At 40.1% G+C, this 13,629-nt stretch overlaps 1 protein-coding gene across 10 annotated transcripts in view; it reads left to right on the top strand.

Moving 5' to 3' along the window:
- Psd3 (pleckstrin and Sec7 domain containing 3) overlaps positions 1 to 13,629 on the top strand; it is a 515,401-nt gene that overhangs the window by 245,040 nt on the left and 256,732 nt on the right. For all 10 annotated transcript variants that reach the window (XM_076914230.1, XM_076914229.1, XM_076914231.1 and 7 more), the window contains 2 exons: positions 8,029 to 9,112; positions 12,313 to 12,708. In XM_076914230.1, coding sequence (XP_076770345.1) covers positions 8,029 to 9,112; positions 12,313 to 12,708 — 1,480 coding nt within the window. The remainder of the gene's footprint in view (positions 1 to 8,028; positions 9,113 to 12,312; positions 12,709 to 13,629) is intronic.

Genomic DNA, 13,629 nt, shown 5'->3' with positions numbered 1-13,629 from the left:
TGTATACACTTGGGAATATATGTGTGTATGCATGGAAGTTCATGCAAGAGCTTTGGTTTCTGTCTGCCTTATCATGTCTTGAAGGAGGGTCTTTGAATCAAAGCTTGTCATTTTCAGCTAGCCTGGCTGAATGTTGAGTTCTCAGAGTCTTCCAGTTTGGACAATGAGGAGGCTCAGTGTTAAGTGAACATGCTGCCTAAGGACCTTAGTTTTGTCTTCAGAATCTATTTATATGGTAGCAGGAGAGATTCACTTTACACAGGGTTTCCCATGAACTCTAAAAAGCAAGTCATGGCATGCATCCTCCCAAACAAACAAACAAACACATGTAAAACAATTAAAAATAATATACATATGTTCACTTACCCACCCGAGTGGAGATAATAGGCACATGTAGCTAAGCCTGGATTTCTTTAATATTTACTTATTTTTGTGTGTGTGAATGTTTTGCCTACATATATATATGTATACTGTTCTTCAGTGGGCATGGCTCACAACAGACCACACCAAGCCAAATTGTTCCACTTGAGGTTTATCCAGGAGATAAGGGCAAAGGTGATGGCAAGAAGAGGGAGACGAGAGAGAGAGAGAGAGAGAGAGAGAGAGAGAGAGAGAGAGAGAGAGAGAGAGAGAGAGAGAGAGATATCAGGGGACTCTGCTTATTTATATGGATAGTGAAGTAGTCTCTCCCAGGTAAAGGTGGGAATTGAGCCCAGTGGATTCTGGGAATGTGTGGCGGTTGCCTTGGCAATAGTTGTGGAGTTGCCTAGATGTGATGTCACTGAGCCAGACCTGATACCAACATATACCACAGTCATGTGGTCCCTGCAGAGGCCAGAGAAGGCATTTGGGTTCCTTGGAATGGAGCTACAGACAGTTGTGAACTGCCATGATGATTCTGGGAATGGAACCCAGGTTCTCTGCAAGAGCAGCAAGTGCTCATATCACTGAGCTATCTCTCTACCCCATGCCTGGCTGGTATGAGTGTCAGGGGCTCAGGACTTATGCCTGAGCTGTAAGCATCTTTGCTCACCTGACCATCTCCACAGTCCCTCATTTAAGTTTCTTGTTTGAAACCCTCAAGTTTCTGCCTTGAATGGTCTGGGAAGTGCTTTTGTGGCATCCTTCTATGTGATGTCCATGTTGCTGTCTCAAGGTCATACTAAGTACAAAGCTCTAGGATAGCACTTTCAAATAAAAAATTCTGCAGTGATTGAAATGATCTCTCTATATAGAGTTGCTTGAGAGCTGTTAATGATAATTATGGTATACTGACCGAAGAATTAATATATTTTTAGATTTATTTATTTTTATTTAATGTGTATGAGTATTTTGCGTGCATGTATATCTGTATATTATATGCATGTCTGCTGCCCCTGCAGGCCAGAGGAATGAATTGGATGCGCTGGAATTGGAGTTACAGAAGGTTGTAGGCCACCATGTGGGTGCAGGGAATCGAACCCATGTCCTCTGGAAGAGCAATAAGTGCTCTTAACTCTCTGAGCCATCATCTCCCTAGTCCCTGACTTTGCAATTTTATGACACTGATGTAAGTGAGGAAATGCTGACATGGCTGTTTCCAGAGTGGTCAGTTGGGAAATGTGTGTTTACTGTTATCAGTCTGGCTCGCACCATACTACATTCTAGAAGGGCAAGGAAAGTTGCCTCTATTGAACTTACCATCTGATAAACTGTCTGAAGGTAGCATGTTCAGAAGGTATTGATTGTCAGCTGCATTTCCATAGTTATGTTCAAGCTGGCCTTTGGTTATCAGGAGCCAGAACTTGGGTGGTACTTCCATGACCTGTCCCCCTGGTGTTAAGGAGGCATTTTTGTTTTGTTACTGCCTTGAAGTTCTCCTAGTTGACATACTGTTGATTGTATGGCATTCCTTATTTCACTTACACAGCTTCCATGTGCTAGGCTGAAGTGTTGTAAGAGATATAACGGCAAAGAACAGACCAAGTATTCTCTATTTGAAGTTTATATCTAATTGTAACTAAGATAAACAAGCTAGGTCCTCCTAAAAACTACTGGACCCAGGTCCCAGGAAACAGGTATGTAGAAGTCATAATTGTCCTCCAATAGGACCTAGGCTGGACACAGCTGTCCTGTTACCTGGGGAATCCTAAGCCCTGCTTCTTAGAATAACTAAAGAAAGCTATTTTTCTTTATTCAAGTTTCAGTGACCAAGTGTTTGGTAAATGTGCCAAATGGTCTGTGGGTCGTTCTTCCTGGAATTACTTTCTCTTGTGTTTGCTAGACAGAGTGGAAGAGTGGATTTCATATACTGGGTCTTAAAGATCATTCTTAGGAAGGCATAGTCTCTCTGTAGCTAGCCTTGTGAAACAGGCTCATTTCCTCGGGATTGAAACACATAATGTTTCTGTTCCATCATTTTATTACAGCCCTGTCCCCACGTTGCAGAAACAGATGGCTACTTAATACAGAGTGCAAAGCAGTGCTAAAATTGATCTTGTAACATTCAAAATTATTCTACTTCTTCTCAGTGTATTAAATAAAAAAAAAAAAAGCCAGTGGGTTTATAGATCACAGAAAGTAGCTTTATCAAATACCAGAAAGCATAATTTATCGGAAGTTTTGCCAAATGTACAAGATAGCAGATAAGATTTCAGAAGGAAAAAGACAACTTTTACAGAAATAAAATTCCCTTCTATGTACATTTTTTTCAGTGAGTGTGAAAACTCTACTTCCATTCACGCTCACCTGTATTTTAGCCTATATTTACACTATTTTAAAAGGAAAAAGAAGTACAGTTAAGTTGTGTACCTATTATTCCAATTCCACAAGTATGTGGCTTATATTCAGATAAGTGCTAGAGTTCTTTTTAATACTTAGCAAATCTCCTTGTCGATTTGGGCTGAATCCAATAAGCCTTCCTGCAGAAAGGAATGTTATTAGAGTTTTATATTAGTATTAGACTGATGGTGGTGGTAGTGGTGGATGTCTGGGGGCATTTAAGTCAGGGGTGACAGTCCACAGCAGCTAGATGAGGGCCACTGATCTGCCTCAGGCTCTTACCTCTGTTTTTGCCCAAGCCTCTGCTTATCCTGAGTCTGTTTATGCCCCTACTCTCTCCCCTTGGGCATCCTTCACTTGCTACCCAGGTGTCATTTTGCTGTGTCAAGCACACCCAGTGCCCTTGTGAATTCCCTATGTTGATTATGTAACAGCTTATTGAGGTTTGCTAAGTGAGTGATAAAGGCCAGAAACAGTGTTTTGAAAGACACCAGAAAACAAAACAAAGAAACCTCCCAGTACAATAAAAAATATTCTCATTTTCTTTCTTTTCAAGAAATAGTCACACTATTATAATGATTTCTACAGAAATTTTTAATGGGATAAATATAAAACTCCAAGTAAAAGGTCAGGATTAATATTTTGCAAAGTTTTGTTTGTTGTTAAAGGGAGTTTACAGAAATGTAAACAGCAAAAAGAAGCAGCTCTTGCCTGTAACAACAAAAGGATCCTCCTTTTGCATGGGAAGACCTGCTGAGTTCTGTCACATGTCCTGTGTGTGTGTGTGGGGGGGGGTGGGGGTGGGGGTAAGAAACTTCTACAGTTAAAAGAATATTTGTTTGTTTTTGTTGTTTTTGTTAACTTTACTGCTATTGAAAACAGTGATCCCAACTATTTAGTAGCATCTGAGTCTTTCCCACACATTTATTCCTAGAAAGCTCAAGACGGTCAGTGCAGTCCAGTCTTAGCTCCAGTACAGTGCTTTATTTGATACTGTTTGACACATCTTAGTTAGGTCCTTAGCCCCTCGGAGTATCATTTGCCCTTGACTGTTTGTGCCAGTCTTTACTCATTAAAAGGAACAAGAAATTTATGAAATTAGTTCTTCCTAAAACAGTAAGCTCAGATCTGATGAGCTTGTGGAAGAGTGAAGCCCAGGAGTCCCACAGGCCCTTTCTGCCTCATTTCTTTCATCTCTTTTGCTTGGACCAGTTGCCAAGTTGTGTCAAACATCTCAGGCATTTCCTATACCTGGTGTATTTTCTTTTTCTTTCTGAAGGACATTTCAATACAGCTTCTGAAAAACTTTAGTGAAGGACTTAACATGAGATGCTGTTTTTCTTCTTCCCTCCCTCCTTTCCTCCCGCCGCCCCCACCCCTCAATACTTCTCTGTGTCAATGCTTGCTTTTATGCTTATTTTGTAGATGACAGACTAAGCAGTTAGGACACAGTGGACTGCCAGATGACGTCAGTTAACACTTCTTTGCCATTGTAAATGAATTTCACTGTAGTGGATTTCAGTGTTCATATGAATTTAGTGTCCCTGTGGTAGAGTTTCTTAAAGTACTTCATGGTGGGTAAAAACTTGTAACTGTTTGGAGATGGAGAGATGGCTCACTGGTTAAAAACCCCTTTGCTCCTCTAGAGGAACCATTTTGATCCCAGCCTCAATTTTGGATGGCTCACAACTGCAGCTGAGGCTGTCAGGGGATGGGGTACTCAGGCAGTCATGGCAGATACCCACACCATAAGAACTGTAGCTGTTAGAAGTGTAAACTGTGAATTAATGTTAATGCTCCTGTTTCCTGTATGTGATCAGCGAAAGCTCTATTGGCATTTTCAGTGAGGGATGGTGCTTTACTTCACCCAAGAACTGGTATTAAAGGAAGATTTAATTAAAGGTGGTGAATTGGAGTTAGATCTGGAAGGATCATTTCAGATGAGAAGTATGTCAAGTTAAAAAAAGACATTGAACAAAGTCAAAGGACAGTATAAAAAGTTCAGAATATCCACGAGGTTAGCTTCAGAATTAAAACCTTTCAATGTAATACATCTGATACCCATCCTTCAGAAGCAATGACCTAAGCTTCAGAGGGTAACTGAGAGAGGCTACGTGGGAAAGACAGTTTGGGACAGGAAAGATGCAAACAAACCTCTCTATTCACAGATAAAAAGTTATTTTATGGGAAAACCTCAAGGAATGTATAAAATACTGAGACTAAAACACAAGCTCATGAGTAGTTGAGTCTGACAGTAGTGAATAGCAGCCCACTGTACTTCCAAGTGTCTAGTCAATATTGCCAATAGGAAGAAAATAAACCTAATCTGGTAATTAGAATCATGTTCACGAAACTATGAAAACAGATAAGAAAATGTCACTTACTCTATGAATGTACTTATAGGCAGTGTTCAGATACCTATGTCCATGGAGATAAAGAAGAAAATGTCACTTACTCTATGAATGTACTTATAGGCAGTGTTCAGATACCTATGTCCATGGAGATAAAGGAGTCCGGTATTTATTAAGGACAAAGGAGGAAGATTTAAAAGTTGTTTTATCAAACAAACAAACAAACAAACAAAAAACCAGAAGCCGGGCGGTGGTGGCGCACGCCTTTAATCCCAGCACTTGGGAGGCAGAGGCAGGCGGATTTCTGAGTTCGAGGCCAGCTTGGTCTACACAGTGAGTTCCAGGACAGCCAGGGCTACACAGAGAAACCCTGTCTCGAAAAACAAACAAATAAACAAATAAAAGTTGTTTTATTTTTTATTTTTTAAAGATAGAGTTTCACTATGTTTTCCTGGCTTGCCTGGAACTTGCTATATAGACCAGACTGGCCTTGAAGTCACTGTGATTCTTCTGCTTCTACCTCCTGGGTTCTGAGATTAAATGCTTGCACTATCATGCCCAGATAAAAATTCTAATATTTATTGACCTTGTTCTCTGACAATTTCATACATGTATAGAGTGTATTCTGATTATTGTAACCCCTGCCCTCTAGTTAAGTCTCCCACCCTGCTACTCTTCCCTCACATTTAAGACTGCCATTGTTTTTGAGATCCATTGAGTTTAACTGGGGTCATCTGTGTGACGGTGGGTTTGGAACAATCTGTAGGAGTCTTGTGGGCTCCTTATTGGGCCTATAACCAAAGACTGCTTACCTCTGGCCGTGAATCCATCAATAGTCAATAGCTCACCAAGCAGGGGTAGGCCAGAAGACCCTTTTTGGATCCATGATTAACTATGGATAGGCCCCGTCTTGTGTACGCCTTTTGCAGACAGCAGCAGTTGTTGTGAGTTTATGACGTACCCAGGAGACTGCAGTTCATAGCCCATCTCCCTATGTTTTGGGTCTTAAGTTCATTCTTGCCTCTTCTTCAGTGATCTCTGAGCTTGAGAGTGGTTGTATACATGCTCTGTTTAGGGCTAAGCAACTGTCATTTCTTCTCAGCACCTCAGTCAGCCATGCACCTCTGCATTTACCTTGTTCATCGCAGACAAAGGCTTTGTTTGATTAGGACAGGGAGTAGTATTTGACTTCGGATATAAGCATAAACACATGTAGGCAGTCGTCTGCACTCCTTATTGAAAATGTTCAAATGTCAATTTATTTCCTTAGGAAAAGGGACCCCATTTGTTTAACAGCCTTCTTTTGCAAAGCCAAGCTTTGGAAAGTTGCTTCCTTTGGAGAGTTAAAGAGGTATATATTAGTTCCTTCAAGGAAACTTGTAAATACTTCAGAGGTAAATCTGAGATTATATTATATTTGAGACAAATCTAAAGTTGAAAGTATATTTTAAGTTGTTCTAAATGGAGTACAAAACAACATATATGTTCAGATATACTGTTACTATTTACTAAATTTTAGTACACGGAGAATAACCTATCATATGATAACACATGCTTCCAAGTAACCTCATTTTGTTGATGCCTAAAGCTGAGTCCTTCATGCTGTGTGTGCGTGTGTGTGTGCGTGTGCATGTGCATATGTATGTGTGTGTATTCAGACACTCATTGACTGTTTTGCTAAGCTCTGTAGTGGCTCATAAGCAACAAACATCGTCTTAAAGTAGAAGTTAGTACAGTATAGATAAGGATACAGCAACAAAAACCTAGTTCAGAGGGTTGGATACTGAGGCTGACCTTACTGAATTACCCATAAAAACTTTTTCATTTAAATGTCTTGGTTATCAGAATGTACTCAGTCTCAGGTCTCATTCTAATAGGAAAATGTAAATTTGATTGATTATGTGTATCCTTATTAAATATTGTTTTCTTTGCTTTATTTACTAGAATTCCTCATATGATGCAATTAAGTTTTATGCAGTTGGTAGCTTTCTACGTGGACTCCCAAAATGTTGCATGTCTGGAACAAAAACAAAGTAGAACAATGGTCACCAGGCTGGGGACAGGGTGGGGATGGTGAAACTGTCCATCGATGGACATAGTTTCAGTCTGAAGTAAACTCAACAAATCTGTTTTACAATATAGTGACTACAGTTAATAATGACCACTTGAAATTACTGAAAAAGTAGATTGTATATAAGTATATACCATGTATGAGAGGTAATGAATCTATGCTTATTAGGTTAATTTAGACATTCTACAATGTTGTAGACATACATCAAATTACTTTGAAAAATAAATAACTTTTATTTATAAATTAAAAAAATAAATGAAATACAAAATAATTACACAAAGCTTTTCAAGTAGAAATCCAGAAATCTTCCAAGCACTGTGTTTCTTTTTTTAAAAAATTATTGTTATTTTGACTTCATTGTCACTTTTGAGAGAAATTTTAGAAATCTTTCCCTTCCCCCCAAAATATGTCAGAGAAGAACATACTTCAAGCTGGGAAAATTTTTACTGACTTTAAATAAATCTTTTCTTTTCTGAGGTTCAGTCTCAGATTTTGTATCAATATTTATTATTTTGCCAGTGGTATTTAGATAATAATACCATAATTTTAATATTTATGCATAGGAAGGGACTGAGTTACTGCAGTCTCCTTTCTTGGACTCATGAGAAGTAGGGTTAAATATTGTGTGAGTCATTAGACTGCTTCCTCTTGTGCAGAAGCTTTCGTGTTGATGTTTATGTAGGATGAACAGAAGGGGCCACTGCAAGGCTATAAGAAGTGTATGTTACAGGGTTGGGTGGAAGGAAAATAGTAAACAAATGAATATTACTGAGAACCTAGAATGTATGATACTTATTAGTACACACTAGACCCTGATGACATGTTTCCATTCTTTTCCATTCTTAGGTGATCATGGAGGAAGCACTTTACTCCCACCGACCGTCACTAATGAATTTCCAGAATATGGGACCATGGAAGAAGGTCGGGAAGGCCTCAGAGCCTCTCTAGACTTTGATGCAAAGTCTCCACCATGCCGCCTGCCTGGGCAGCAGGCAGTCCACCTTCTTGCTGGACAAGACTCTATGCTTAACAGTGTTACAGGAGGACCAAATGATGCCCCTCAGTGTCACCCTCAGGAACAAAGTTTACAACCCATTGACTCTTTAATTTCTGCGCTGAAAGCTACAGAAGCCAGAATAGCTTCAGGAACATTTCAAGCTACAAAGGTACTGGACAAAGATGCTAATTTTTCAGGTCACCAGGTGGATAAAGAACTGAGTACTGCCAGTCATAAGCCACAGAGAGCCCAGAGAACGTTCCCTGTTGGCCCAGGAAAATCACCAGATATACCTCTTTCAGTAGAAGTACCAACGGACGAAAACTTCTCTTTGCACATCCAGGAGGATCTGACTGCACTCTTACCAGAAGAAGCTCAAGCACAACTGTCCCAGATAACTAATTACAGGAGGCAAGGGCCTCTCCATGTGCCGGAGTCAGCATGCCCTGTGTCCTCGAGCTCAGCAGGGAGCCATAACCCTGGGGACAGAGTTGGTGCTTTAAAAGATCAGAGGTCTCACCTTGGAAGAGAACACCCTAGAGGATGTGATCGGGTTGGCTCCATGGGGCGCCAAGGCCGGATTAAACATGTAGAGTTTCAAGGAGTAGAGATACTATGGACAGGAGAGGAGGCAGAGAGCTGGCATCCTGTAGGCTTTGAGACATCACCAGGAAGGACAGCCTCGCCTGTGAGCAAAGAGTTTGCCAAAGGGCCAAGTCATTCAAGCCCAGCTGCTGGTGTGTGCAGCAACTCCACTCATTTAACCGAGAGGGTTTGGGATGAAACTTGCAAAGCTCCTTCAGCAAGGCCTTGCACGAGCATAGGCACATTGTCCCCTGTGCCTCTTGGTGAGAGTGGAGAGGATGACGTCTTCCTGAGAGAAAGCAAAGAACACCTTGAGGAGAACTTTGATGTAAAGGGAGATAAAGAAAGGTAAGCTTTAGAGTTGTCATGTAATTTGTGATGCCTGGAACATGCTATAGAAAATTGTCGCCTGTGCTGGAAGGGGGAGCTCACCACACCATTGCACAGTCTTGCCTTAGCAGTCAGTTTGCTTTACAGGATTCATCCCATTTACCTGGAGCCAACTTTGATGGTCAAAAATAGTAAATGAAAAATTCAAGAAATAAACAATTCATGCTTTATATAACTTTGTGTTGTTACAGTTATTCCATTTGTTATGATTATTAAATATCTTACTATGACTAATATGCAGTAACTGTATCATAGGTATGTATGTATAAGAATGACATATTTAGGAATTATTATAGTCTCTGATTTCATATCAGTGGCAGTTTATCCCTATGCATAAATGGGAAGGCTGCAATACTTATTGTCCTTATTGTCATAGAAAGGAAGAGAATTTTTCATAATCTAGGCTATTCTTAGATTATGTGTTTCTAAGACAGAAAAGTTATAATGTAATGAAGTTGTCTGTTTGCCAAGGATCAAGGGAGGAATGCTGAAGAGACTGTGAACACTCATCCGTGCAAATGCACTTTTGACATGAAAGATTAAAGCTCTATTGACATCTCCTATGCAGTCATTGCAGTTCATCTGGGCCTGCCTCTGAGTGCAAACAGTGATTCTAGTGCAGCATGCATCTAGCCTGTAGTGTGTCCTGCTTTCCTGTATAGACATAGAGGTTTGGCCCATGTAGTTCTCTATGGCTGAAAGGGCATCTCAGGAGGTCAGAGGTAGATTAGACTCCATCTTGTTTGTTCTATGATATTTACAAATGGATGTGTTCTGATGTGTGGCCAGGATAAGTAACTTGGCATCTCCTGATGTTTTCTGGCCTTCCTTAACATTTCTCTCTACTATTTCACCTTAGAGCCTAGTTATATGGAGGACACAGCCGTCTTTCTTCAGTCTCTCCAATCATGGCTGGTCATTGTTTTTGACAAGTCATTTGTTGTATTGCTATTTTGTGAATGTTAGTCTTCTGTCATTCCTCAATGCACATGTTATAGTTTATCATTAGTGATTCTTAATCTGGAAGTTGAATGGCCTTTTGATAGGGCTGGCCTAAGACCATCATAAAACACAGATATTTTCATTATGATGAATAAAAGTCGCAACATTACAGTTATGAAGTAGCAAAGAAATAGTTGATGCTTGGTGGTCACCACAACATGAGGAACTGAATTTAAGGGTTACAGCATTAGGAAGTTTGAGAGCTGGTGTATATGGTAGAAAATGTCTGTAGGAGTGTGTGTGTGTGTGTGTGTGTGTGTGTATGTGAATGTGTGTGTGTGTGTGTGTGTGTGTGTAAGAGAGAGTGAGAGAATATGTTTTCCCTAAATGCTGATAAATTTAAGATGAGGCTCCTTTTGGGTGACTATCCAGATCACAGAATCTCTAGACTTCTATTAAAAGCAGCCTTGATAAGTATGTAAGGAGCACATGACTCTGTCTCCATATCGCACTGAAGTGTGCACTTTCCCTGCTATTAGACTAAGAATTCATTGCTTCCATCTTCCTCTCTTCCTTCTTTTCCCCTACAAATATTTTCAAGTTGCTTATTGTATTCCTGACCCTGTTAGATGCTGGACATGAGATCTGTGGTCCGTGGACTTTGGTGTCAAATATACAAAGTGGCCACATAAATACAGTCTAGATCCTGCATAGGAAAAGCACAGCAATCTACTGGGAGGATAGACGAGTGGAAAGGAAGAGGCTCATGCAGGTGGCAGCCTGGACAATATGTTTCTGTAAACATGTTAGTAAGTAAGACTTGAGAACTGATGGAGTTAGCTAGACAGAAAATGGCGAAGGAGGTCTATACAGGATTTTTGTTTGTTACCAATGAAAAGCCTTTAAAAGGTGTACGCACAGAAAATTATTTGGTATGCAGTGGGATGACAGTAAGTAAATAACAACAAAGACAGTCATACTGTTGAATGTGGATTCCGGTAATACCTAGGAATTATTTATGAGATATTTAATAGATACTTCTTACTTCTGGTTCATTCCTATTTATAGGAATCAGAGGTTCAGAGAGGTTAAGTAGTCACCTGGAATTACATGGCATGTCGTCAACACAGCAGTAATTCGGGTCCATGTTTTTCTAACTTTTGATCTACTGCTCTGACAACTGACTTATCTAAGTTTTCTGAATGTTCGTTTTAATGTTCGAAGACCATGCTGTATATTAATTCTTCACATAAACATGAGCTGAACAAGGACAGCAATAGTAGACATGCTGATGTACACAGGAGCAAGGATGGAAAAGTCCAAGAGACCCAACCCTACCCGTGAGAAGAGAGGCAGCTAAGGAAAGCTAAGATCCAGAGAAACAGTCCTCTCCAAGGAAGGAAGAGCACAAGAATTGTCAGCTTTTAGAAGTTATTAAGTCCTCTCCAGCTGTGAACCTGAAGTCTTTGCAGTTCTACTTTACATCAGCAGAGGGCAGCCTCTGGATTCTGACAGGGTCCTCCCTGGATCATCTGGTCTTAAGTCAGAAAGTATTAATAACCAGTGAGAGTTCAGTACGTTTTTACTGATTGTTTGCTGTGTCAAGTTTACATGATATTTGTATGCTTCTCTTAAAGTTAATGATGATAGTCGTATGATCAGGATATGGCTGACTAAAAAGAAAATTTTGTATTTTATTCAAATATATACTATAAAAGATACAGAAAACTGGTTTGAAACTTTATTAAATTTCTACAGATTATTGACATGTGTATTAAGAATATTTTAGCCTGGCTTTGGGGATTTAGGTTAGTAGTTAAGAACACTTGTCATGCTTGCTGAAGACCTGGATTCAATTCCCAATTCTCACATAGAGGTTCATAGTCATCTATAACTTCAGTTTCAGGGGATCTGATGCCTTCTTCTAACTTCGTTGAACTTCAGGAATGCATGTGTCACATACATACATACATACATACATACATACATACATACATACAAGCAAAACACTCAAACACATAAAATAACCTAAAGGGAATACTTTAACCTAAGTAGGTTTCATATCTTTCTTCTCAAATATGTCAAGAAGCCATAAGATGAGAGAAGATTACAGTTACATGTGTATAACACTATCTTTTTTATATGGTTGGTTGAAGGCAGGAAATTGAAAAGAAAGCAGTTAATATTGAAATATTTTGCTTTCCCTACTTTTCCAGGTTTCACGATCAAGAGGAGCACCTTAGGGGAGGAGATGATGACATTCTTGGGCCTGGATATACGGAGGACTCCACTGATGTGTACAGCAGCCAATTCGAAACCATTTTGGACAACACTTCCTTATACTACAGTGCAGAGTCATTAGAGACACTGTATTCGGAACCGGACAGCTATTTTAGCTTCGAAATGCCGCTTACTCCAATGATACAACAGCGCATTAAGGAAGGTGGTCAGTTCTTGGAGAGGACCTCTGTGGGAGGACAGAACGATATACTGAGTGTGTCAGCGGACGGTGGCATAGTGATGGGCTATTCTACAGGGGTCACCAACGGACTGCACGACTCTGCCAACTCTGTCTACAGCAGAGGCCCTCAAGAGATTGCCTTCTGGGGAAGGTAGCAGTGCCATTCTCATTTATTTCATGGTGGCATTTTCTGTGGTGTTCTCTCTTTCGGAAATCTAAGTGTGGGGTGTATTTTAAATGAATTTGGCCGGTTTCTGTGAATGTAAGCAAATGATGTAAGTAAATGAAAGCTTAGGATATGTGAATGGATACTGAACACATAGTTGTAACGAGTAGTTGTTTACTCTGATGGCGCGGGCTCTAGACTGTGGCTTGTGCTGTAGAGAGAGCCTTAAGCTTTGCATTGGCAAGGTATTCTCTCTCTCTGTTTTACCATCCTGGGATTAAATGCCAATCTAGGTAGGGTACATATTCCTCAGTTCTCATCTGGCTACATCTTGTCTACTTACGGATTTCCATCCCTTCACCTGTTCACGCCTGCCTCCTTTCCTCATCTGCCTGCCATTTAGCATCTCTGTCAGCAGGAAGGGAATGCTCAACCGTGTAAGTTTCATGAATTTAGTTTTGAAGTGTGTCTTTTATATATGTATCTGGAGATGGCGGTGAAGGGAAGGTTAAATGAGGATACAGTATTTTGAAGGTAGATGAAAAATGTCAGGGCTTTTTTCTTTAAAATTCCGTTCACATTCCAGGTTTCCAGTAATGCTGTCTTTCCCAACAGCCTGTCCTGTGTTGGAATTTCCTGTAACCAGCATAGTTTTATGGTCCTTTGAAGGACCAAAATTGAGAAGCCAAACATCCCAATACTGTAGATGCTTCCCTGTGAAACAGGTAGTGATTACTTGGTTCACAGTGAGAGGATGAAAGTCATGCAAGGTCTCAGAGGAAAAAGTTTTGGTCTGATATATTTATTTATTCACTCTGAAACCTGGTTTAATTCTGTTTTTAAAATGGGGATAATGATGCCCTGTGTACCGCATAGCTATGAGAATTAAAGGGTTAATGTAGCTGA

Source organism: Arvicanthis niloticus, chromosome 16 (genome assembly GCF_011762505.2).
Source record: "Arvicanthis niloticus isolate mArvNil1 chromosome 16, mArvNil1.pat.X, whole genome shotgun sequence".
NCBI classification, from domain to species: domain Eukaryota; kingdom Metazoa; phylum Chordata; class Mammalia; order Rodentia; family Muridae; genus Arvicanthis; species Arvicanthis niloticus.
Note: the sequence above shows the minus strand (reverse complement) of the source record. Positions and strands in the feature narration are given on the sequence as shown.